General features: G+C 40.3%; 2 protein-coding genes across 4 annotated transcripts; one reads left to right on the top strand and one right to left on the bottom strand.

The window, feature by feature from the left end:
- Nucleotides 1-155: 155 nt before the first annotated feature.
- Nucleotides 156-19,107, bottom strand: LOC119726236 (L-serine dehydratase/L-threonine deaminase-like). Of its 3 annotated transcripts, none has more exons than XM_038197857.1 (8): nt 19,046-19,107; nt 6,194-6,369; nt 5,619-5,658; nt 5,049-5,188; nt 3,578-3,669; nt 2,508-2,735; nt 1,712-1,842; nt 156-1,048 (listed from the first exon to the last, which is right to left on the bottom strand). In XM_038197857.1, the coding sequence occupies exons 2-8, from the start codon at nt 6,338-6,340 to the stop codon at nt 858-860; spliced, it is 969 nt and encodes a 322-aa protein (XP_038053785.1). In that variant the 5' UTR covers nt 6,341-6,369; nt 19,046-19,107; the 3' UTR covers nt 156-857. The 3 variants fall into 3 exon arrangements, with proteins under 3 accessions (XP_038053785.1, XP_038053783.1, XP_038053784.1); XM_038197855.1 differs by lacking the exon at nt 19,046-19,107 and adding an exon at nt 8,009-8,111; XM_038197856.1 differs by lacking the exon at nt 19,046-19,107 and adding an exon at nt 7,997-8,065.
- LOC119726234 (TPR and ankyrin repeat-containing protein 1-like) lies at nt 12,360-27,904 on the top strand. Its single transcript, XM_038197851.1, has 19 exons — nt 12,360-12,930; nt 13,743-13,930; nt 14,265-14,365; nt 15,651-15,873; nt 16,112-16,282; nt 16,651-16,923; nt 17,418-17,546; nt 18,997-19,287; nt 19,663-19,815; nt 19,978-20,108; nt 20,387-20,579; nt 21,183-21,344; nt 21,676-21,872; nt 22,763-22,897; nt 23,183-23,314; nt 26,391-26,523; nt 26,702-26,797; nt 27,085-27,301; nt 27,665-27,904. The coding sequence occupies exons 2-19, from the start codon at nt 13,831-13,833 to the stop codon at nt 27,816-27,818; spliced, it is 2,991 nt and encodes a 996-aa protein (XP_038053779.1). The 5' UTR covers nt 12,360-12,930; nt 13,743-13,830; the 3' UTR covers nt 27,819-27,904.
- Nucleotides 27,905-27,971: the final 67 nt, after the last annotated feature.

The raw sequence follows: 27,971 nt of genomic DNA, 5'->3' as shown, positions 1-27,971 counted from the left end.
GGAAGCAAATTAATTTTTTGTTTTAAAATATTTTAATATCACCCTGTTAAATGGCAACACAGCTAGGGATACCTATCATAACTTTATGAGCAATAAAATCCGCAAGGTTGTATCAGAAGAATATGTCAGAAAAAGACAAATTGCATAAATAAATATTTGTATCAGCTGTACCACAAATAAATATACATGCATTTATTATTTTTTTGTTATAATATTTATACACTTAAAAAGAAACTTTTTTTTACCGCCTTCATACCTGAAAGTAAATTTCCAACAAAACCCAAAGCGCATAACATAATACTTTTTTTAAAAAAATACTTTCTGTATCCAGAATACATAAAACGGTGGAATTTGGTAACGTTAGGCTTTCAACAAGAACAGTGACAGCTATTCAATACTTTGAACTCTTTGACTTCAAAGCTACTTTTTTTCTCCCAAAACTGATCATCAAGGTAAACTGTCAAAACACCTTTTTCTTAAAATAGAGGGCACCTTCACAAAAAGATTTTTTAAAAATCGTTGCTATTTTCCATTCACTGCACGTCAGACCGCAAACAATCATAATAACTGGAAACAAAGTTGCATACATTGCTCATTCGCCACATGACGTCACACATTCGTCTATGGGATTAATGATAGAAGACCCAAGAAAAAAAAAGTATAGAGAACTTTGACAAATGCCGAGTCTTTTCCCCTCGTGCTCGTGCCTACAATACTTGTGACCAAGTTTGACCGAACTACTTGGTCACCTGACTCGTGATCTATTTGGTTGACACCACCCTGTTTCATTGAAAAGCTGGAAGAGGCCATTCGCATCTCCAACTATACCATAAATTGCTGAAAATTTTGGTTTTGTCTCAGAGACCGATGGACGATTTGTACTTGAGCAGTTTCTCCAACGAAATGCCATTCCCTCCGCAAACAATTACTAGTACAGACTGAAGGTCCGAACGCAACTTGCCGCTGTTTTTAAGATCCTGGATGATGTTGCTGTAAATGCAAGACAGCGCCGCCCCACAAGCGAGCTCAACCAACATTCTATGGTCATCTGGGAAAAAAAAGCATGGAAATGTTGATAGTTTGAAATTCTCTCATGCAACATATTTCACAGTGTTGTAGTTAATGTTGTGACATATCACAAGTCAATCACAACTAACAGGGGATGAAGAATAATAAAAAAAAAACTTTCTTACTTTTTACTTTGTGACTAGACTATAATACTGGGATATTAGCTGGGGTATCCAGAGAACCAATTGAGGACCGCATTAAGACATCTGCACTAGTAAGCAGGGGGTTGTGGGTTCGAGTCCCACCAAAGAAAGCTTGTGATTCTTCTCCTAAATAACCTCTCTGACATCACTCCAACACACATCGTCAAATAAGTTGGTGCAAAAGATTCAATGCCTAGTGCAGTACCAATTAACCCTCCTCTTGCGAAGAGGTCACCGATGGTCAAAAGTTTCTTCCTCACCTCCTGGCCTACTGTAAACAAACCAATGGGGGTCTTGACCAATATTGACCCAAGTAATAACTAGGCTGACAATGCATGTTTCCATAGGAGGGAGTTTCGTACTTACGTCAATACGTGAACTTTCCTTCAATTTTGTTGGCACTTCTAAAATATTGCACGCATACATTGTACGGCAGATTGTTCTGTTATTGTTAAGACTTGAGGTGTGCATGCGAGGTGAAATAACCGATGAACGTATACTTAAAAATCGTAGGCATGCCTTCATGGCATCACTGTCATCAACCACCACGGAGTGAATCGGAATCGGATGCTCCTTGTAGTATTCAAAACTTCTTCGGCAAACAGTCAGTGCACCGAGGCACTTAGCTTCACTGAAATCAACAAATTAATTCTTTACAATTTCTTTCTGGTAATAAAACCAAGGTTTCCATAAAAGGGCACAGGCACCGTAGTTAGGAAGCCTAAGAAACCATTAATGTGAACAAATTCATGAACTGCTGAACGCAGAAAGTATTTGCTTTTTAGATAAACATGTGGGGGTCCAGAACAGAAATGTAGACCAACAACTTAATAAAACTTGCACAACTAATTTTTGAGAAAATTACATTTAGAAATCCTGCTGTTGTATATATAATGCCGAGAATGAACAGTCAATTAATACAACAGAATGAAACTACCTTTTTAAAGACGTTTGACAGAGCAAAATATATCGGGGAAAAGTATGGACGGGCCTTACAAATTGACATTCACCTGAAAAAAAAATCCCTCAGAATTTGAGCCTTGCACTACTGTACTGCAATTTAGAGAATGTCAAACAGTGGTTATCCATTCCTCTTGATCAATTTGCTCACTGTTATGCATCCTGAGCCCAATTTCAATAAGCTGGTAAGTGGAAAATAAGTGTGGTAAGCAAAAACTGAACCAGTTGTATGCATATATTATATTTTGGCTGGTAACCCATTTTGGCTAAGCATATATTTTCCGAGCTTAGTGTGCTGCACAGCTCCATGAAGTTTGCCCCAAGGCATCGCCATACCTTGTTATGTCCGGTAGAGTGACTAGTTCTCCAGCGACCACTGAGGCATTGTAGCTGTCTGCTCCTTTCGTTTCCATGGCGATGATGGGAACGTCGTGCCAACCTGCCTTCTGCATTCCTTGCACCACCCCACAAAATAAGCCTCCGCCCCCAATGCAGAGGACTACAGCGTCTGGCTTAGAAGGGAGCTCAGTTGCACATTCTGTGATGATAGAGCTGTGCCCTTCCCTGAAAAAAACAACAATCTAAGCCATAGCAACCTTTCAACCATTATGCAACCTTTCAACCATATATGCAACCTTTCCACCATGTATACAACCTCTCAACGACATATAGAACCTCTCGACCATATATGCTTCCCGACTACCTCTCAACCACACATGCAACCTCTCAACCACTGCAATCTTTCAACCTTATGTGCTATCTCAACCATATATGCAACCTCAACCATATATGCAACCTCTCAACTATATGCAACCTCTCAACCATATATGCAACCTCTCAACCATATAAATGCAACCTCTCAACCATATAAATGTAACCTCTCAACCATAAATGCAACCTCCCAGTCATATATGCAACCTCTCGACCATATATGCAACCTCTCAGCCATATATGCAACCTCTCAACCATTATGCAACCTCTCAACCATATATGCAACCTCTCAACCATATAAATGTAACCTCTCAACCATAAATGCAACCTCTCAGCCACATATGCAACCTCTCAACCATTATGCAACCTTTCAACCATACATGCAACCTCTCGACCATATATGCAACCTCTAGCTCAACCATATGCAACCTCTCATGCATATGCAACCTCTCAACCATATGCATTTTTCAACCGTATATGCAACCTTTCAACCATATGTACAATTCGACGGACTTTTGTGAAAGTATGGCTGTATGCTGGCCTTTTCTTCTACGTGTACATGTATGACGTGTGATTCATCGATGTCCAAGAAATCAGTTTCCTCTATAGTAGGGTAAAATGGTTGCACAGAAATTTTTCATTGAGTCCTGAGTCAATGCTGCTATAAAATACAGATGGTAATCTGGAACACTTACCAAACATCTGGATGATCAAAAGGATGGATTATGATGGACCCGTCTATCTCTTCAGACAACTTCAATGCATACTCATTGGCATTATCCCAAACCTGAAAATAGCCGTGAAAAAAAACCCGGATATGATGCAGCAAATCTTAAAACAAACTATGCTGAGAAATAAAGAGAGAAAATGTTGATAAAGCCTGGTATTGCCGTGCCGATCTCCGTTTATTTTGCTTTTTAATTTGGCATGGCAACAGCATTTTATAGAACGATTCAGCTTGAAAATGTTTAGTTCAATTCTATACCATCATTCAGCTTCAAATGGTCTGCCACGCCACTGCAGAGTTGAACTCAATTCTATTCAAAGTTGGAACGAACGTTTTCAGAGATGCCAAGATCACACAAAAGAGTGTGTCAGTAAAAGCGGCAAATGCCACCATACTGTAACATTGGCTGGCCCTGGGGTAGTGGGTGTCTCTTTTGGTCAATGGCATTGGAGGATTGTTTTGGCGTGCATATAGCCAAAAAACACATTTGACTGAATCACCACTGTCATTCACCCAGAACCATGCTGTGCATTGCTATACAATCTGTATTCAGAACCAGTCACCAAAACACTTTAAACAACCTAGAAAATTGAATCTAGAACAAATAGTCTGAGGCGTGTGATAACGATTGGCCAGCATGCGAGTGTGTACCTGTTCTACATAACCCCCGAGGACCGACACACAAAGGGAGAACAGCAGATCCTTTCAGTCCTCAGGAGTTGGGTCTTTTGTTGGAAAGGATCCTCTGTAGTAAGTTTGTGTGCTTAGTCTATGGGAGAGTGTTATATTACAGCGACAAAGGGAAACACAAAGCATTGTCCTCAAGAGCATAGTGAAACAAGAGTGCTTGTGAATTGACTCCGAGGCATGTGAAACATGCCACCAAGGGCGGATCCAGGGGGGGGCCAAAGGGGGCCATGGCCCCCCCCAAAACGAAACCAATTTTTTTTTTTTTTTTTTATGTGACATTGCAATAAAGGCAGGCAATGAGTACACCACCATCTTTTCCTCCAAAAAAAATGGTTAAAGTGGTCAGAAATTGCCTCAGATCGCACCACAGAGCATCTAGAATCCAAATTTTTTTCGGGGCCCTTAAGCGGGCCCCGAACCCCACGCCGTAATTTTTTGACCCACTTTTTGGGGGGAACAAAAAAAAATTTTGGCCCCCCCCAAAATTGTGTTCTGGATCCGCCCTTGCATGCCACAGGCGTGACACTTGATAGGTCTGCATTTTACGATGGCAAATTCTCATGATAAACTTTCTCGGGTTCACACCACTGTAATCTAGTTCAAGTGGATTTAGTCCGACTATAAGCAGGCTGTTTCTTGCCACCGCCAGACTATAGTCAAGTTAAATTATAGCTGAGGTATTGCCGAGCTCAATTGTGTTCGGCACAGCAGTGGCATGGCTTTCTGAGGATCTGTTCTGAAACGTTTACCTTGCCATGAACAATCACGTTCGCTCCTTCGTCTCTCAGTCCGTCCGCCACAAATGTCGGGGTGCTCTCTGGGATGACGATGGTGGCAGGCATGCCTAGCTGCCTGGCTGCATAGGCTGCGGCAACGCCCGCATTACCACCTGCAAGAATGAAAAGAAATGTGATAACCCACGCACCGAACTTCACTTTTTAAAGCAACATTGCCAGATTTTGGGTTGGGGGGGGGGGGGTTAGAAAAAAGAGGCCCCCTTTTCAATTGTTTAAGTAAATAATGGCAAAAGGCAGGAAACGTATCACTGGTAGTAATGATGTACACCTCACAAGGGCTTTCATTTTCTGAGAAACAAAGACTAAATGTCGTGGGGGTTGCAAGTCTCCCCCCATCCCCTACACCCCCCCCCCCAAAGAAATTAAAGTGCAAAGCACAATGCTCAGTTAAATACATGTGGGGCTGTGTGCTTTTTTACACGTACATTTAAATTTGTACCTGGAAACCTGGCAAAACTGAATTCTGTACTTATATTGGTTACACTTGAATAACAAACTTAGAAGTTTTCAAACTGCTGATACCTGATGAGCAGATTATGTGTTTCCCTCCTGTCTTTATTGCCTGGAATGGAAGAAAAATATTACAATTGTCAAGGTTTGTCACAAATTGTAGACAAGTAGCAAAATACGAGAAGGGTGGGGTTGTGAGTGGACTCAAGTTTTGAATTGGTTATTGGAAATAACTAATCTTGTTTTGGGTTACTGCATTCTTTTAATGTGAGTGGATGTTGAGAAAAATTTAATACACAAGTTACACAACAAAACGGTCAATTTGGGAGAGTCGTTCACAATTCAAATAATGACAGAAGTAACACTGGGAACAGGTATAATAAATGAATGTTTTTGACACATTTCATTAACATGGCTCAAACTGGATAACTTGTGATTGACTTACAATTGTTTGCAATATTGTGTTGTGACTACCCTCGTAATTCATTCCAAAAGTCCTGTCTCTTTACAACTTGTGATTCACTTGACACTGACGTGTGATTGACTGTAGTGATTGTTTAATAGTGATTGACCTATAATTGGGACTAATTTGTGATTATTGTGATATTCTTATGATTGACTTGAAACTGATGTGCAACTACATGTACCTTCTGTATCCTGTGTCCAATGCCCCTTATCTTGAATGAAGCAGAGGGCTGTGTGTTGTCGCATTTGATGAAGACTTTGCAGCCTGCTACTTTGGCCATGGGCAGACTCTCAAGCAGCGGTGAGCAAATGTGAAGTGGTTTGTCCATAATAGCATCCGTATGTGAACTTCACACGGCTAAAAAGAAGAAGCAGAACATTTGTTGGCATTGGTGGGAGATTGGTGGGCCAAATCTAAATGAAAAATTACTTGCATACTTTCACTACTATTGAAAGTTGAGAGCCTATGGGCTCTGTGCGCCAACAAAAGAGGGTGTGCTTTTACCACTTTTGAGAGCTCTGAGGACAGGACACACAGCGTGAGCTTTCTCTACTGTACCGATTCGCGCGCAAAATATGCACGACTGCCTGATGTGCAAAACCTATTAGCCACATTGTCTTTGTGTGAGCGTCAGGCGTTGTCGCGCGCGAATGCGTTCGAATTTAACTTGTGATGGTCTCCCAGACTAATCCCCATCCTCCAATAACTTTGGATCATTCGAAATACGCAGTGGATGAACCAGGAACCAGTCTAGGTCTCCCCCAACTCGTACGACAGACCACATCCCAAACGTCAAAAAAGAAGTTCTACTAGTGCCCCAGTTAGTGGGTCTAGTGACTGGCTATATTTTAAGGGTAATCATGTAGGCCTTATGTAGTTAAGGACCCCGTTCCATATAACAAAAGACATTTTTATGGTAATCCTTACCTTTAGGACCCTGTTCTTACATAAGGTTGAAAGACTCACCAAAATTTAAAACAACTGACTAAATGAGTGTATCTACGTGAGGACGGACTGTGGCGTTGTGCAAATGCCACGTTCACAGATCATGCAACATGTGCAATAAAGTTCAAGTTCGACTTCGGCATTCATCATTTCATGACATTGTATTTGTAAAAAGGAATATAGTGGTGTTCCCTAACGTGGCGCACTTCGAAGCTTACCCGACTTGGCCTCGTGTGGTTTTGCCAAACCTCTTTGTTGACAAACCTCAAATTCATGCAGTAAAAGACTAGTACTTTTACCTTATTAATGCTTGCTATTTAACCTCTGTGAACAATTTTGGTAAAATTCAATCCGAAATTCAAAAACCGTGGCGTCCGGAAATTGGGCACAAATTAGCGGAGTGTTCCCTAACGTGGCGCACTTGAATAAATCTCGGAAAATTCCAAATTAACATTTTAGAAAGTCTGTAAACTTGATACATTCTGATAAATAATTACGATCTCTACTTACATACCCAGCCAGATGTTTGTCAGAAAATTATTAAAAAATTGCCAATTTCGGGGCATTTTCAACATGTTCAATGGGTTCACTTTGCACTTGAAAACAAAATCGGAAAATCACGCCAAAATAACTTTTTCTTTTAACTTTGTTACGGGTAAATAGCCTACACTCGCGATGCGCGATTTATGAACAGGAGTGTTTACAACTTGATGAAATTTCACTTTCTGTGAAATTTCAGTTAAAACCTTTGCTCTAGGTAGGCGCTACAGGCGAAAAATCAAAGTGCGCCAAGATGGGGGCCGCGCCACGTTTAATACTATTAATTTATTACTATCAGTATCATGATCAACATTGTGCAATGGAAGTGTAAATGCAATGCCAATGTCTGGCAATGCAACTCAAATACATCAACGATACATCCCGACCTCGAACCAAGTCGAAGCCTTTTTTATTTTTGCCAAATGATTTCAGGACTCTGTTCTCTAAAACTAGGTCATATGTTCATTTTGTAAATTTATGTGAAATATTATTTATTTACACGAAAACTCACGTGCATCAATGATTCAAATACGAAATTATTCAGGGCGCTACAAATGTTATAGCGCCCTCTGTTGCCTTTTAAAAGTTACTGACGGAATAGACTCGCTCCCGCGCGCTCCCATAATTTTTTGGGGACCGATAGCTACTTGTGCTTGGTTGGTGAACCTCCAAAATATTCCATCTGGGTAATTCAAACTGCAGGTGCGGTGAGACTGGTCGAAATTAAATTTCGGGGTTTTTTTTATTGCTAGTTCCCATTTCAAGCAAAGTTCTAATTTCAACCTCTGCGCGTGCGCAGCATGATTTTTTTTTGCAAAAATGATGTTTACAGTTTGCGCATGCTTATAAATTATGACACATTGAACACATGGCTATCAAAAACTGACTATATAAACCAGTAGGCAAAATCGCCAGTGTCTCTGCACGAAGGCAACTTTCAAGCATTTCAACTGCATAGGTTTCAAATACTGACAAGTATTTGTCCCTCTCTTTAGTGTCAGAGACACTTCCGAATTAAGCGAAAATCGCAACCTCGTGCCCCGTGGGTACGATCTTGCAGCGCCATGTTGTTTCCTATCATGCCTTGCGCGATCATAACAACCTCGTGCCCCGTGGGTACGATCTTGCAGCGCCATGTTGTTTCCCATCATGCCTTGCGCGATCATAACCCCTGGAATTGTGTAATTTAAATATACCAAAATACGGTATATAGGTTTTCCCGGCTATTTTAACACTTGTATCACACAAATTCCCTATATCAATACTTAAATTTCGTCCCCAAACATCGCCAAGCTCAATTCTCAATTTGAATTTCAAAAAGCCACCACGAGATTTAATTTAAGGTTCAGTGTAATTCAAATTGTTAGCATTCCGATTCGTCCAAAATCTTTGAAATTCGTCTCGTGAAGCAATCGGCGTTGAATTGAAAAAGCAAATTCGTTTTTTGTCATTCGTTTTCGAATTTCGTGTTGTTGTCGTTACATTTCGTCCCTGGTGACTTAAATCGTATACGATTAGAGAATGCGCCCAATCTTTAGACTTATTTGAAATATTATGCGTATTAAAACAATAATAATTCAACATACATTTCCTTATATGTATAAATAAAAGTAGTTAGCTGTAAGGTATGAATTTTTATTTCTGTGTTTCACAATTAACATTAGAGTCAGGAATTGACATTTCACAATATGCACTTATGACATGGACACTAAGCATTAAGTTCAAAGACCTTCTTAATGTTGGTCTTTGATAGACATCATACCTTATTTCTGTTGTTTTATTCATAAACATATATCAAAGAGCAACATTACGAAAGTGTTTGATCTTAATGCTTAATTTAAAGCAAAGAGCATATTGTGAAAGTTCAATTTCTGATTTCAATGTTAATTGTAAAAAAAACCTCAAAACGTACAGCTATACTTTCATTTATAAGGAAACATTACTGGACCAAGCCCAGTCTAAAGTGGCTTTCTTAGCTGTTGGTAGCTTTCCAGCACTTAACTGGCGCATCACTCATCACTCAAATTCTGATGGGAGGCAGGCTGGCTCTAAACAACAGACGCATATACATTGGGGATAGCCTGAGTGCTTATCAAGAACATATTTATGGTCATCAACTGATTAAATAGCCATTATCTTAGTAGGGGGCTCATGAATACGAACCCGGGATTCACGGGTTCGCGAAAGCCACATTAGACTGGGCTTGGTCCAGTAATGAATATTTGTTAAAAATTAAAATTTCATTAATGCGCAAACAAGTCCAAAGATTGGGCACATTTTTAACCGTAACGTTTTAAGTCACCAGAGACGAAATGTAACGACAAGAACATTAAAACGAATGACAAAAAACGAATTTGCTTTTTCAATTCAACGCCGATTGCTTCACGAGACGAATTTCAAAGATTTTGGACGAATCGGAATGCTAACAATTTGAATTATACTGAACCTTAAATGAAATCTAGGGGTGGCTTTCTGAAATTCAAATTGAGAAGTGAGCTTGGCGATGTTTGGGGACGAAATAAATGTATCGATATAGGAAATTCGTGTGATACAAGTGTTAAAATAGCCGGGAAAACCTATATTATAATTAGGGCTGCAGTTTATCTGTTTTACATGACGACGCCACATTTAAAATGTTAAAAGTTGTGATTTTGATGAATCAATCCTTTCAAACACAACGTTTGGACGTTGTGTTAATTAGCAAAGATTTGTATTAAATGTACGTACCCCTTTCGTGCCTTTGAATTTACAACCACAGATACAGGGGTTTTTTTTAGCGAAAAACACGGCTGACATAATCCATATCGTACAGGCATCGCGACTTTTGAATCATAATTTTTTTTTTCGTACGTGACGTAAAGCTAAACACGCGAGTGCGAGCGCATTATGGGCGCGCCCGGCGTGCAATCTTCGAAATGCCCGCGCAGTACGCTGTGAATAGCCATTCAGCGTCAATTACGTCATCATCACAGCCAGGGGTTAGTGTATGCATTCTCCATGTTGTGTGGAACGAGCACGCGCCCCTGGAGTCGAGGCTGCGATCGAAGGTCGTTAACAACTGCACATTAGTGGTGTCACGCCCCAACTATCGCATCGGTCCCAACTATAGTTGGGACTGTCCCAACTATAGTGCGGCAGTTGGGTCGGCCCAACTATAGTTAGGACTGGAGTTGCGCCGGATGCTTCATGCTTGATAGATCTTGTTGTTTAAATGTTCCGCGGCGCTGGCACCGTGTATTCGTCGTGCATGCATGCCGCAAGGCTGGCCGGTCACGTGGTACTGCCTAGTTGGACGAGTTGTCCAGCTGCTGGGTTTTATTATCCAGCAACATTTTGCAAAATTCAAATATTGCCATGGCCGGCCAACTATAGATGGGCCCCACCCATAGCTAATGTCAAAGGTCCCAAGTCGGACATGTAAGCCAATGTAAGAAGAGCTGTAGAGAATGTTTTATAGTCGTACATCAGTTGTAAACTATAGTTGGGACTGCCAAATAAAAATATTGCGGTGGTCCAACTACAGATGGTCCCCACCCATAGATCATTTCATTGGTCCCCAGTAAAGTCAGATGTGTATTAGAGTTGTAGGGAATGTTTTATAATCGTACAACAATGTACACTATAGTTGGGACCGCAAAATAAAAAGATTGGGATGGCCCAACTATAGATTCGCCCCATCAATAGCTAATTTCAGTGGTCCCCAGTAAAGTCAGACGTGTATCAGAGCTGTAGGGAACGTTTTATGGTTGTACATCAATGTCAACTATAGTTGGGACACCGCAAAATAAAAAGATCGGAGTGGCCCAACTATAGATGGGCCAGCCCAACAATGGAATTTACAGTTGGGACCGTCCCAACTATAGTTGGGACAGGCCCAACTATAGTTGGGCCAGCCCAACTGTGGAACTACAGTTGGGCCTGTCCCAACTATAGTTGGGACAGGCCCAACTATAGTTGGGACCGATGCGATAGTTGGGGCGTGACAGTGGTAGCCATTGATATATGGAGATCAATGGTGGTAGTATTGTTGCCATTTTGTACTAGAGGAGCTGCTCTGTACTAGTTCATTTTCAGGGGTGGAAATGTCGTTGTGATTTTGTATTCAGGGGGCGGGAATCAGACCTAAGCTAGTCCTGCATATAATTTGCACTACTAGGAGGAAATAATGTACTTCCTAATCTATTACCCGCTATTTGTCCCTACATTCGAAGTCAGGGCAATGGAGGGACTGGGAACCAGTCTACTGACGGAAATACATGTACGTCTTTTTCCAAGTTTTAGTTTCCGCGGTCATCGTACCATGATCGTACTAAGCGCGGAATTATTATAGTATCCGGTTCGTTAGTGTGACCATGGAGAAATAAAACACATGGTGTGACGGTACCTCCAGCACTTTCTGCACGATTGGAACCAGCGTTTGCAGCCAATGGGCGCTAGTAATCAGTGGTGCGCGCGTGTATGACTTTTTTTTTAACGAGCCGGATACAGGGGAATACCGGACAGTCCGCCGAAAAAAAGTGAAACAGGAAGTACTTGCTCAGATGTCATGATGGGGAAGGGCGCTCCTAGCGTTAGGTAGGTAACAAGCAGAATTGCTCTATTCACTAAGTAAGACGTACCCTGTACAGCGCTTGTATTGTGCAACTTACTCAAAGCGTCAAAAATTGAAGGGGGTCATACAAGCATTCTATTCATGTTATGAGCAATACTTAGATGATTTTATTCATAATTAATTTTAAAAATGAAATGTATTTTATTTGAAGGCGAAAAAAATGAATCTGGTTTTTATATTTGAATAATGAACAACTTTAGGACATTTTGTGGACTTTTGAAGCAATCGCCACTATTATTGGTTACCGTACATCGCCCGCTCTCGCCCAATAAGATACATGTACATGTACATGTAATTGTAAATCTCAACATATGTTACTATTTTCACTGACAAGTCTAGTTATCCCCCTTTTATTCATTTATTCGTTCATTATTTATTCCTTTATATCATCTTTTTAAAAACAGTTTGTCTCTTTCATCAATAAAAATCCCGCTCTTCTTACACCGGCCCCGCGGATCAGCGGAGTGCATGAGGTGAAGATTCTGCGTACTCTCAGGCCTCACACGCGTTTACATACCCAACGCTATGGGCGCCCTTCCCCGTGATCCAATTTAATGACGTCATCGTGTTTCATAAGTCACTGTACAAAAATATACCAGTTTCCGATCTTCCTGATCCCCTTTATACGATCTTTGCGCGGCCTATACACACGGAACTAAAAGAACTTCCTGAACGTAAGATTTTACAGTACCTGGATCGCGCTGGAGGTCTGCCACTTTTTGAGTTTCTTTTTCATGTGTTTTACCGAGGATTTGTTTTCAACTGAAAGCCAAGGTTGCCGAGCTTATAACATACATCAAAAAGGGGACGCCATCATCGAGGTAGGTATTTGGACGGATCGTATTCGTAATGGATTCCCGTGCACAGTGCTATTTTGAGTTTCACCCCGAAACATGCCCCGCCCCAAGTCCTTTGCTATTGTCTAGAAATTAAAAAAAAGTTATTCACTTTCGAATGAGACATGCAACGAAAAAAATCCACCGACATTAATTATTTCTTTACCAAATTCGAATCATTTGCAACCCGACAATAATAATACTTTGCTCTTATTAGTTCACATGGCGGGTTCTATATAAACTATGGCCGCTCTAAACTCAGTAGTTTATGGAGCGGCCATAGAATGGGGCTATAGCTAGGCGGGGTTCACTTGCCTGTGCGTAAAATGACAGCCCTGTTTTCAGAGTGTTATACTTATAGACTCCAAAATTCGGGAAAAGGATAGTGTTTTTTTTACACAATGGAATTCGTTTGGAGAAAAAAAATGTATTTTGTTAATATGAAAAGCACGGGGGCATATATAAGCTCTCTCATGTCTCCATCTGTCCATCTGCATCTACTGCCATTGGTGGGGCTGGGATCGGAATGGGATGGGGAGGGGGTGGAGGTAGAGGCTGACATAATTTTGCCTTGGGGCTGGGGAACTGTTCATTATTTTATTACACAGCAGTGCATCGTGCTGAGGTGCACCATATACTGACCATCTGTTGTTTCCCCTTTTCAAATTCCACAGTTTTGTTTTTCAGGAGGGGACAAGTTTACCCTTAATTCCTTACATTTTAAGGTTCTTGATGTGGAAGTCTCTTTTATATATATAAAAAAATGTTACTTGATGATGTGTTAAACTGATCAATAGATAAATTGCACAGCATGACTGTTCAGAGGTGGGCAATGTAACGGAAGGCAAGAATAGATATCAAAAGAGGCATTACATGCTATGACAAATGGAAGGGAGGGAGAGTCAGAAACAACAGGAGGAGGAAGTAGAAGAGAAGAGACTGCAGTTGAAGGAGGAAGGGTGGAGGAGACAACAACAATCACAAGGTAACTAGAGTAAAGCAAATGTCCAAGTGAAGCAAAAGAGAGTTCAGTATAGGCCTAAATACATATATAGTCACACTTTGGATTCAACAAAATTACAATTGAAATGAATTCTGGTAGCAAAATAAAAAGAAAATGCCTTTTTCATCACCAAACTTTGCAGACTATATAGACATACTTCATGCACATTCCATCGCAGAGCGAATTCGCACAAAGAAACTTTACTTTATATTCATGAAATTTGCTTCGCTTTCACTAAATCTTGCTGAGGTACATAGCATATCATAGCAAGTTCATTTACACTGTTTTGCCCTAATCCCTTGTTTCCAAACGGTAGTTGCAAACGTGCAGGAGAACCGCAAGGAAAAACATGGTAAACCTGCAATTGATACAAGTGTCTTTGACCATCTTATCTGGGAGGTGGAGTGTACCGCAAAGGTGCGTTTTCATTATTATGCTTTTGCTTCTATAACAAGTGGTCCGCGGATCGCATGTGTCGCCATTTTCCGCAGTCGATCCCTATGTTTTATGTTCTTTAAAAAAAAAAAGTGTAAAAACGACCGACCCCTGCGACCCCTAGATGACCGTTGACCTCAAATCTCGGAAGGGTTGTGACCCAACCCAAGGATCACTGCCCAGTTACATTAAAAATCCATCAATTATGTAGACAAAGAACATTTCAAGCATATTTGAACAATAACCTTTAATGACCGCTACATGACTTTCGACGTCAGTAATCCAATGAAGAATTGTGTCTTCGCACCCAAGGGTCGCGACATCCAAGTTTAATCAAAATCCGTGAAAGCATGTAGAAGTTAAACCTTTTTTTGTCAAACAGAATTTAGTCATACAGAATTTAGGACTGGTGCGTATCCCCTAAAACGTCGTTTAGGCTTAGTGATGTGAGAATGCATGCATTAACACTCGCAGTTGCTCAAATGGATGCACAGTATAGGAAAACAACAGAACATCTGTCGTGGCAAATATCCTTCAAATATGAACATGATGCTCGCCTCAGTCCTTTCATCAAATAAAAACGGATGAAATATTGATTAGATGTCCCCTTACATTCCCCAAGATTTTATTGATTCATAATGTTTTCCCGTTAACTCATTGTTAGGGGCATCTGGGGATTTAGTATCATTGGGACACATGATTATGCATGCATGCATGCATGCATGATTGCCTCAATAGGGTGATTTAGGCTTGTAAGCTTGACGCACTGTCGATTCGGCATGCAGTGATTCTTCTGTCGCTTTAATCCTGTGAAATCACAGGGTAACGTTTTATGATAGTCATTCTTTTCACTAAAACGTCAGGTTGTTTTGCAAGACTAATCCAGATGCTGGCCGATATGTTGTGTCCATTGGTAAGCTAATATAGCCACGATCACCCACGCTTGCCACTCTCAACCAATCAAAAAGGTGTACTGATATTGACTGGGGAGATAAACCTGCGACGGATTGAGACAAACGCCAGCATGATTCTGATTGACTCTTGACGACATCACCAGTCCTGTATGAAAAATTCAAATTCAACCTTTTCTGTACATTCCTCTATTTTGTCTTGATTAGCAACAACGCTGTGCTCAGTGTCCACATAATATAAATACATCATACAAAATCATATATTTCGGTGGTACGGTGTACACATAGTGGAAAATCCAGGAGACAGTTTAAAATGTTTATTTAACAATTCTGAGGCTCCATTGCTTTTGTCCAAGGTTTGGAAGTTGCTTGTGGGTAAGCAAGTTCCCCATGGTATCAAGGAAATTGCTATCAGGAAGATCCAGACGTTAGCCAGTGGCTATTGGCCTCGCAAACTCTGCAAGCCTTTGGTTGGCCGTCCTCAGGAATATGACATTAAACTGTATGAAGCCAAGCTGACCAAAGGCGGACGACTGCTGTGGGAGCTGGCGGTCATGTTCTCACCACGGCTGTCTGACAGTGAGTTTGAAAAGATGCTTTTAATAAGTACTAAACTGGCTTTAAGTTGGCAATTTTGTCTTAGTTTGAAGTTTACCTGTGAACTTATGGAGCCTGAAATAGTTGGTTTTCAGCCGAGTTTATTCATCATTATTGCAGCATTCTTGTATTGCAAAAAGCCATTCCTCTAATTAATGCAAGTTAAATTTGAGTTGTCCATTTTCAGTGGAATTTTTCAGAGCCTTTTTTTAATCTGCAGGCACTGCGTCTGGTGAGGCATGCTACTCTGAGGTTATTCGAATATGGGATATCGTACTAGACCATTCCAATGTGTCTCATGCCATTGAAGTCATCACACAGAAGTTGGAGCGAGGCAAGGGGTGCAGGATCCGCAAAAATCTGATTGGAATCACCAAAAGAAAAGCTGCAGGTTAGAACTGGCAAACTGTCTACGAATTATTATGAAGGTCTAAATATCATGCATGCTATAGGATAATAGTGGTGTAACTGAAGGCCCCGAGATCCCAAGACTCAACCTCCAAGATCCCAAGACGCTTAGACCCTGAAGTCTACAAGGCTGCAGGACACCGAGCTCCCCAAGATTCTCAAGACCCTAATACCCAAAATCCCCAAGTACAGGACCCTGTAAGACTGACAAACTTAAAAAAAAAAAAAAAAAAAAAAAAAAAGACCCTGAGTGTGTCACTGTGACTGTTTTCCTAAAGATGCTATAGTGGCGCATTGTGGAATAGCTCCTATTTAAGTATTTCTTATACCGTTCACAACTCAAACTTCCAGAGGCTGCAACAGGGAACAAAGTACGCCACCCTACTCTCTTTCGGGAATGTCAGTCCTCGACATCTAAACACGAGATGCAGTGGTTTCCTCCTGCCACCGACCAGCACATAATGAAGTTCTATTCTTTCACATCCAATGTGGTCAATGCTGCGCTTAACGACAGCCAAGTCGAAGTAGAGTTTCCCTTCCGAGTGACGGAGTTGGAGCATGCCATCATCAACCTCCAGCCAGAACCACCATCCTCAATACTGCTTCTCGGCCGAAGCGGGACAGGTAATCCGGTGTGGTAGTGGTAGCCAAATCCTTTCCCAACAACAACAACAACAACAACAACAACAACAAGAACAGTACAGCCAAATAATAAACATTTGTTTCAAACCATGATGGCTCCTAAGCCAGTGTTCATATCCATTTTCCTTGCCAGGAAACAGTTGCGAGAAATTGCATTTAACTTGATGGGATGCCATCCCCAATGAGTTAAGAAAGGGTTAAAAGCAGTGTATTTGCCTAATGACAACATCATAATGCCTTGTAGTCGGAGTCGAATCTCTAAGAAAGAATTAAAAACAGTTTCCCCAAGGTCAACACATAATATAGCCAGTAGCTGGATTCGAACCTCTAACAATTCGGGGGACAAACCCTGACGACTGCTGCATCCAAGAATACAGTTGGTTTTGCATAAATGATAAAATAAGATGTTCTTGTAATGGTCGATGATGTGTCTGCTTTCAAATTTGTACTAATATAATGAAGTTGTGTTAACACAGGTAAAACTATATGCTGTCTCTATCGCATGTGGACGACATTTGTCAAATATTGGCAAAAAACAACTGAAGGACCCTGGATCCCGAGAGATTCTGGATTTATCCATCCAGATAGGGGAGAAGACGACACAGGTAAAATCCTTGTATGGTGTTTTCCACAAAGCAGATGTAGTATATAATATGAAAGAGTTTGCATATTGCATACACAACAGTCATCTCAATGATCTCATGGTGAATATCTAGGATGAGATGCGGACAGGTTTATCCACAGTGGGGGCCAGTGTATCAGATATTCTGAATAACTTCTCTAGAATCTCCATCCAGTGGAAGTCAGAGTATTCTTTGTTTTAACTCAATTGCAGAAAGACACTGATATTAGTACTATTTGATACAATAATTCATTGAAGATAAAGTTGTACGCATCTCATCACAGCAATTGAGATATACTCCTGACCTGCGAGAATGAGCCTGGTTCTTTTACTTGTGTGTATGCATGATCGTGATTGCACACATTTGTGCCAATGAGGTTGTACAGGGGTGTCCCAAAAAGGTAAAACAAATACAAAAGGATAATTTGAACAAACTATGAACTTTATAACCGTAATATTATGGTTTTATCATAAAGTGTGGGTTGTAAGCTTTCCATTGATATCTTGGATAGACACATCTGGTCATGCCTCTCAGGCCAGGGTCACCATATACACTTCTATTTGTGTGAATGAGGAGGTTGCACACAACTTTGTGTGAATTGGTCATGTATACTTACCTGATCTTGTTATCCTTTTATGAGGATTGGGGACAATAGGTAGCTGCGATAACAATGACTGTGGACCTGAGCCCAAGTTCTCAGAAGGTTTTTGTGATCAAACCCAAGAGCAAACAGTCATTGGTGGCTGTTTGCTCAACACGTAGTTCACAAAATATCCCCGTGTGCGGGGGATTTTTGCTTTAATTCTGCCTCACAAGGCCGTGAGGCAAATACATATCCTCTGTTTAATTTATTTCGCCTCGCGAGGCCAAAAACTCACCGTGTACGGTCAAACTGAGCTACGTGCAAAAGATTAACTAGCCAATCACGTACTCTGTTACACGTGGTTTGAGATGTTCAAGTTGTGCAAATCTTCTAAAGCCTGCTGGCGTATGTCCCCATTTTTTTAAATCACGCGACCGACAAACAAGAATAATGTGCTTTCACATGGTGAGCTACGTGCTGAGCAAACAGCCCCGAATGACTTTTTGCTCAGCACGTAGCTCTCGTGTGCGGCGGGCTTTATTAGACCGTTGTTGAGAAAAGTTACAGTACAAATATTAGGGACAAAAGAAGCTTAGGGAACCATAAGAGTCCTCATTAGTAAACATGACCGGATGGATGAATGAGATATTAAAAATATTTTGTGTGAACAAGGTTACATACACTTATTTGTGTGTGAATGAGGATGCATTCTGTTGTGTGAATGAGGTTGCAGACACTTGTGTGAATTATACACTCAAGTGTGCGAACGAGATTGCAGACAATAACATGAGTGATACAGAATATTTGATTTTCAATATGGGTATTTTGTACATTAATGCACGCATACAGAGGCATATGTGTCCAGTAAGTACGACCATCTCCATCAGATCTTCCTTACCAAGAACATTGAACTTTGCCGTGAGGTTCGGAGAAACTTCTGCAACATGATCCGTGGTTGTCAGTTTGCTAAGGAGGCCCTGGCCCAGCTAGACAGGCCAATCCCTCACCAGCTCCAGGATGTTCATCAGGCGCAGTTCCCCTTATTCCTGACCTCTCGCCAGTTCCTTCTGCTTCTGGACGCTTCGTTGCCGAATCCATTTTTCCCAGAAGGTGTTGATGGTTCACCACTAGAGGAATTGGGTAAAAAACTTTCTCAAGTTACAATGATTTGTGTTTACTCTAAGCTGCATTATCAAAATTTGACAGAGAGAGATGAGGTGAAAATAATTAGCTCATAGCTGTAAGCTGTGATGTTTAAGTCGAATCACCTGCTATCATTTTGTGCCTGACAAAGTAGAGGTTGGGACGTGCTTAATAGTTGGGATGTAAAACCATGACTTAATTACTAGTGAAGACGTCTGGTTTAAAGTTGATACTGCGGCAGGTATACCGCAACTATAGCTTATTTGTCACTACTGGGTTTGCCGTTCACTGACGCATTACAGGTCGTTGACTTCATACATGTGCATATTTATTCTTCCATTCTCGGCAACATCCATGGTGGACAACGTACAGACCGGAAAGGCCTGGCAGAAAGGACCAGGTTTGACGAACGCAGTGAGGTCACCTACGAGGTATTTGCCAATGAGCTGTGGCCGCGCATCAACAAAAAGAAGTTGAAGTGTCACCCGTCACTGGTGTGGATGGAAATCACATCTTCTATCAAAGGTAAATTCACAGTTTGGTTGACAGAGTCCTAACGTGGGTCACTCTCCGAAGTCTGGAAACGATCTGTGGCAGTTTGACACTTTTCAGGTGAAAGATGACATATGTTGCCGAGGGTAACTGCATTGTTACTTATAGTGCTAAATGTCACACTCGGGTCAACAGGCTCGTTTGAGGCGCTCCATTCAGAGACTGGCTTTCTATCTTTGGAGGAATATGTGGATTTCGGCAAAAAGATGGCCCCAAACTTTTCCACCGACAGGGAAGAAATCTACACCATCTTCAAGCTGTATAAGGTTTGTACCACTGTTCTTTTATTTTGGTTACAATTATGTGTTGGGACCCTGTATTATTCTTGCTTAAAGAAACTGGAGTCTGAGTTGTGGACGGTTGCAAATACAAGTTCTTTTTTTTTTTGCGTGACCGTGCCATGCATGAGTGTGCTCTAAAGTTCCTACTTACTCAATATAGCATTGGTACTGAGGCTTGTCGATATATCACATATGGTTTTTTATTGTTTTTTATTGTTTTTTTTAGCGATTTTTACTGATGCGTGCTCTATTTTGTAACACAGCAAGAACTCCTGCAAAAAAATCTCTTTGATGAAGGGGACCTCGTGTTTCATGTCTACCGTCGTTTGCGTGAGGTCAAAACCCCAGATTGGGCCATCCATGAGTTCTATGTTGATGAGACGCAAGATTTCACTCAGGCTGAGTTATCGCTGTTGATAGAGAGTGCACAGGATCCAAATTCACTCTTTCTGACTGGTAAGTGAAAGCTCGTTTCAGTAGAGTAAAGTGGTTGCTTTGCATATGAATCGAGTTTGATGAGAGCCAAGGCTATAATTAAACTAGCTTCAATGGAACCATGGCATAACTTCTTGTCTTTTCGGAACGGCATGCAGCCATATCCACGATTTGTAGTATTCTCAACAGTTTCCTCACGATGTAAGACCATCGTCTGACTAGATTGCTTACAAATATGAATTAGGATGATGCACGTCATCTGTCATGCCGTGAATCAACAACTATCAATAAATGGTCTTCAGTCAAACTTGATTGCTTAATGCAGATCTGTAGCTTAGACATAATTCACATGTATGTAATTCAAGCCATTTTAATATTCCAACCCTGTACCTAGATTTCCGAAATCTAGGTAGCGGCTAAATTATTCTTATTTGGCATTTCGTCTTTGACGCTATAGTATTGGGCATTTTCGCCGTGAACGTCCAGGCTCTACTCAAATCCTACACTGCGCAGTATTAGCCCACTGGCAAGTTCTTTGTACTTGAATAAATTGACCACAATAAGCCTCATGCAAAGTATTACTGGCTTGGCTGAATAGACCCCACTGCTTTTCAAATTTTGAAGGGGACACAGCCCAGAGCATTACGCGAGGAGTTGCCTTCCGGTTTAAGGACCTTAAATCGCTATTCCACTATGCTAATAAATCCGCCGAGGCACAGGGCAAGCCAGCTGTGACTGTACCCAAGAAAGTCTACCAACTCACACACAACTACAGATCTCACTGTGGTAAGTTGTAATTGAAGTATTGAAATGCTGTCGACTGAAGAACTCGAAAAAGTTTACAGAATTTGCCATCGTTCTGATCATATACCGTTGTGTTTGGACGATGAAGTTTTTCCACAACCCTAGATTGCACATCAAAGGACTGCTTTTCTTCAAAATTAAGGTCTTTTTTTTACATGTATATCATGTAGATTTTCCCTGGTACTACCAACCGGAAGGGTGATAGTGCTTAGGCTGCATGTGCGACTTGTATAGACATTGGAATATCGACCAATGTTTTCCTCATATTATGTATGACATGTAATAAAAACTAGGCTGACCTTCTTTCACCAAGGCATTTTAGACCTTGCTGCTACTGTGGTAGACCTGCTGGAGTCCTTTTTCCCTTTGTCCTTTGATCATCTGGAGCCTGATCAGGGCCTGTTTGATGGCCCTCTCCCTGTATTCAGCGACTACGAAGTCAAACACCTTGTCTCACTGCTGGTAAAAAACAACGAGGAGAATTCTGATATAGAGTTTGGCGCCGATCAGGTGCGTTTAAAGCAAAAATAATCACCTGGGAAAAAACACTAACTTTATCTTAGTCACGATAAAGGTGACCTGCAGCTATTAATGTTTGAATTGGCAAGCTGAGGCAAGCAGGACGTTTTTAGATGTAATTATAACCCAGAAACGCAACTTTCGCTAGTCTGAAGGGTTAGAAAGCAATGGACTCTGTGCGTGAACAGTCGATGCCGTTTCATGACTTCTGGCTGTAGAGCTCCGCACATTGCGTGTACGCAATGGTTTAGGTATAATATGGCACATTATGCACCGTAATAATTAAGCACCAGACGTATAATGGCAAGGCCTTCGAATCCTTCCTACTCTTTTTTGTAACCAAGAGAAGGGATGGGGGACGGGGAAACCGAGGGGTACTTTCGCAGCAAGTCCTTACTGAGAGAAGAAATTATACCATTCAACCTTCATGGGAAATCATGGATTATGTCTAAAGCACCTTCCCCTCCTGTTTACAATTGACATGAATACACAGTGAACAATTCCATTTAGCTTACAATCAGTCTACAGCTTTAAATCATTAAACTTTTACTAGAAAAACATAGTGGCTTAGAAGTTACAGCTAACTTTTTTTGTCTTGTTTTATATATAAATAATTGTAGCCACATCTGACATCTATACTAAAGGGTTAACTTGCAGATTAAGGCAGCATATCTTCGTAAAAATATGAGCTCTGATGTGCCAATCATTGATCAAAATGGTTCCTGTGGCTCGGAATAGAAATTAATGTGCACGATAGAAGGTGATTAAAAACAAACAAACCAAATCGACTACAAAGGCATCCAAGATGTATACAGGATGATATGTAGGTTAATAAAACCATGGAATATGGATGTTATGGTATGATGTTGTGCCTTCAATAGGTAATCTTGGTCAGAAATGACTCAGAGAAGTCACTAGCGGTCTTCGACAAGTGCCGAGTAATGACCATAAATGAGGCCAAGGGGTTGGAGTTTAATGATGTCATCCTATACAACTTCTTCAAGAATTCACCCGCGGTGAGATTGCCTTTTAGTCCTTCAAAATGTGTACGATTTTTCAATCTAAGAGGTAGAAGTATAGTTACTGGACAAAAACTGTAGAGCCACTTCGAAATAACCACAGTTGGAGCATTACTGCCTCCTGACAATATTTTCAGCAACTTACAATGAACAAGGCTGAGTATGAACCCTACGTTCATCAACACAATGCACACTGACGTCCGCGGACATTTAAAGTTTACTCTTTATTGGTTCTTTCTACATAATATAATTTTCATGTTGCACAATGTCCAACTTTTCCAGGCTGACAAGGAGTGGCGAGCAGTCAATGGCTTCAAACCCCGTAACCGCAGCAATCAACGAGGGAGACGGTTGGAGGAATATAACCTAGATCAGCTGTCCACGACTGATCGGGCACATCGTGATGAACTGAAGGTTTTATATTGTTTTTTCCCCCCTCTCTTATAAACATGGCTTCATAACACACACACACACACCCACACACACACCCATACTTGTTTCACATGACTAGTGTGGACTTTCCATTGCTTTCGTGTAGTTAAGAAAAACCAGTGAAAAAACTCATTTTTCTCAAACTGTGAAAACTCTTTCAACCCAATTTTTTTTCTATGATTCCCTTTAGTGTTTCTCTTCATTCTGCTACGGATAAACCTAACCCAAAAATGCCTCTAAACCTGTTTTCCAGAAATGGGGAAACACTGTGTGGACGTGGGCAAGTCCACACAACGTCGGTGCTACCTACATTATGTGGACGTCTTTTGTTCGGAAGTCCACACTGCGTATGTAAGACAAGCACACTCACCCACACCCACCCACCCACACACACACCCACACCCACACACCCAGACACAAAACCGAAAAGCATCGATGTCATTAGGGCAACTCCACGGTAATGGAAGGACGTTTTCACTAATTATATACAATTTCAAAAGTGTTTATCACAGACAGTGTTATTAGTTACATCAAACAAATGTCACCATTGTGTTGCTATAATGCTACCTTCAATTTCCACACTTTTGGGGGGCATGAATACCTCTCGTTCGTGAATTATGAATATTAATGAGGTCGGTAACGGAAGGACGGTAAAACGGACAAGGCTTTTCCAACTTACATGTGTTTTGCATAAACTCTTGGAATTTTATGGGGCAATTTTATTTTAAAGATAGGAAATGGAATCCCTGAAGCTTTAACTATACTATGCCACCTTTCATTTCAATTTTGGTGTTTCGGTAATATCATTACAACATCTTAAGTGGATTGTAATTTGGTAACGGAAGGACGGTAACGGAAGGGCAAAAGGTTTACTCAATTATAGCATGAACAAAATGTGAATTTACACTAATTATACAAGTGAAACAAATTGCTGAAATGTGTCACTGAATGTGAAATCAACAATATGCAGACCTGGCGTAAATAATTATACCCAATAAATTATTGAGATAAAGATAGGTGCCTGCTAATTAATGCTAATAAATGAAAAACGAAAACAACCAAAAAAAACCACATAATTCACGAACACGAGACTACTAGAAATAGACTTCAAACCCATCACCTCAATCATTAAAAGTTATAATACACAGTATTTGAACACTTGAGTATATTGGTAACATGTTCACCGACAACTTTTAATAATCCAAGTAGGTTCAGTGGTTTACCTAAGGGGTGGGGGGGGGGGGGCAACCAGCCTACATTTAAGATAAAAACATCTAGCGGTAGACCTGATTGCATCAGAATCATTATGCTTTGAAAAATGTCAATGTTTAGGTGTTGCTTTTAATTGAACTTTAAATTCAATGTTTGAAATCATAATTGTAACAATGTTTAGGTAGTAACAATAATTAACTTATAAACATCCAACTGAGCGTGTTAACTTAGGCATAAATTGTAAAAAAAGTGCACCTCACATGTCTTACAAATGTAAATTGTAGGAAAGTGCCCAATAGTACTCTCTGCCATCTCATTTTTGATTCACAGAAATTGTATCTTTCCCTATTGTTGTCCAAATTGAATGGTGATGGTAGCAACTTTATGATTTGATTTTCTGCAACCACTCCATACATGTACGAGTACAAAGACATACATACATGTACCGTATATTATCTATGTACATGTTGTACATGCCTGTGCCATCCTTTGTAATGAACACATTGCCCTGCTTATACCACCTTTGTGAAGGTGGGTCACATAAATGTCCTTTTAATGCTCATTATACATGCATGTATTTGCAGTGATTTTCATTTTTCAAACATGAGCACAAGTGTCGTAACATGTGATGAAAATAACATTTGTCCGTCCGTTACCGTCCTCCCGTTACCAATTTGGTAACGGAAGGACGTGATTTAATTAATTGTAATTAAAAAATTGAGAAGTACACAAGTGTCAGTTATAATGTCATATTCAAGGCCTACCTGAACTTGCTTTACATAACTTTCATTTTTATTTTATTTTATTTTATTTTATTTTATTTTATTTTATTACCTTCATTGCACAAATATATTAAAATGACATGTGGTGCAAAAGGGAAACCCCGAACAGGCACACAGGCCCACTAAATGGGGACCCTTGTTCACACATCAAATCCGAAAAACAGGGGAACAAGCACAACAACAAATAAACAACCGAAGAAAACAAAGAAATACTGTTCAAAGTAATAAGATCACAAAAAGAAAAGGGAAAAACTACAATTTGAAAACGGCCACAAATTATTGCACTGGCATATGCAAAAAATGTACGGGTAAACCCTACCCAAATTTGGTGTCAAATGAAAGCTTAAAGTCTATATTTTCAAGATTTGAAGTCAGAATTTTATTTTTTTCATTGCTTTCATAGTGCAAGTTTCTAAAATAAATTAAAAATATGTATTTTTTCCGGTAACGAAAGGACTTTTTCGAAGGCTGAAGTATTAGAAGTCACTGAAGCGAAACAAATTACGCAAAATGTCAAAAAAGTTTCAGTCAGTTATACATGACCTATACTTTCTCATGACAGAAATTGATGGCATGAGTTAATATTTGTGTGTGTGTAATGGTAGAATACTTTCATATCACTATTAATCACATTGTTAGGATTAAAACAGGACTATTACATAGGCCCGGTACCGAAATGTATCAAAAATAAAATTCCGACTTCAAACCTTGAAAATATAGACTTTAAGCTTTCATTTGACACCAAATTTGTTTAAGTCACATGCATTTGATTTTTTTGGTGTCATGTCCACTTTGGTGTGGAATTGTCCATTATAAATATTTTACATTTTTTGAATGGAATTAAAATTATTAACCCTGAACTATTATTACCGTATCCTGTTTGGGAGTTATTTATTAGAAGTAATGTTGAAGTATTCTTACTACCACAAAGATGATCTCTCACCAAGCAGAGGTAAATTTCATGGCACTGCTGAACAATTAGCTGAAATTGTGTGCATTCTTCATCAGATAATAATGTCATTCACACCTTTTTTATTCTGTGCTGTTTGCTTTAAATTGTACAGATCCTCAATTCGGAGCTCAAGTTTCTGTACACAGCCACCACAAGGGCACGAAACAGGCTCTGGATCTTTGAGGAAGGCAACATGACTATGCTTGACCTACTTCGTTCTAACAACTTGGTAGTAACAGAATATAGTGAGTCCAGAGTAATTTTGTCTTGCCATATATTTTTTTCCACGGCTTTTTATCATCGATTTACTAAATCTGTTTACGACCGTTCTGGTGACATCTGGATGATGACAGACCTTCATCAGGGTTCCACCAATATTGGAAATATCTTTACAAATAATCAATTCAATGTGCCTTCTTTTAGAATTTGTGAATGATCCAAGTCTAATGAAGTGGAGCACGACGGCCAGCAGGTCGGAGAATGAGATGCGTGAACAGTTTGATAATCGACGTCATCATGGTATGCTAATACATAATGGTACTAGGCCAGCATGCTGGGTCCAGGAACCACATGACCGAAATACGTGGGAAAATACTAAATTCAATAGGGCTATCTATAATATAAGGAATATTGAAATATTTGATCATTACATGTAACTGAATATTTAAATAACTTGTAAAACATGATCAGCGGGTTAAGAATTTTCAAATGTTTGGTGACACAGTTCAAATAATGAATGCTGTATTATTCATAAATGGACAGCCAGCATGACAATTCCCGGATTCTCTTTCTCTTAAAATTTGTAGATGATCCCATCCAAATGGATCGGAGTACAAGGCCGAAGTACAAAGACTGTGCCAGTAATGAACGTTTTGAGGCTGCAGCAAAGTGTGAGACTTGGCCCAATTGGTCCAGAGGACAAGCGATTCGTGGAAAGCAGCAGCAGTTGACTGCGAGGATCTTAAAGGCAGCCAAATTGCTGCAAAGGAATAATCTCCAGATGTGTGTGGAGGCAGAATGCCGGTCAGTGCATGCATGCACAAATTCTCTACCAATAGTGTAAACAACATGTCCCAGGTCATAAATGTTTAATTATTATATCCTGTCCATATACAATGTAGCAAAACAGACAACTTGCTGCATCTTAATGGAAGACGCCCTGTGTAACTTCTTGGCAATGAGACATGTAAGCTTTCCTGTCGGATGTAAAGTACAGTCTCTTTGCGTGCATCTGATGCACCCGGCCAATTGCGCTGGACTTGCCTTGTGAATCAGATGAGAAAAAAAACCCACAGATTTTAAGTGATATAAAATGTCTCATTGTGAATATGCAAGACACAACGCTTGAAATGTATGACTACTTGTTTCCGTTTTCTTCTGTAAAAGTGCGAAAGCAGGTTTACATGAGGTTGAGATGCTCTGTAGAACTGGAGATTTTGCACGGGCAGAAAGTGTACTACTGGAGCAGAGGGCTCTTCTAAGGCAATTGAAATCTCTTCTTGCGACAAATCCATATGAGGATGTGACGTTAAGAGAGTAAGATTAAGAATAAGTGTGCATAGTTGTACTGGAAGAAAGCTCTTGTTTTGTCATGTTTTGTTAGTCTCCAAGAAATGGTTTGTCTACAAATCGTTGCATAATCCTCAAAACTTGCTTCAGAGGTACATTCGTGTGTACTAATATACATGTACTT

Source organism: Patiria miniata, unplaced genomic scaffold, assembly GCF_015706575.1.
Source record: "Patiria miniata isolate m_02_andy unplaced genomic scaffold, ASM1570657v1 HiC_scaffold_2, whole genome shotgun sequence".
In the NCBI taxonomy this organism is placed as follows: Eukaryota; Metazoa; Echinodermata; class Asteroidea; order Valvatida; family Asterinidae; genus Patiria; species Patiria miniata.
Note: the sequence above shows the minus strand (reverse complement) of the source record. Positions and strands in the feature narration are given on the sequence as shown.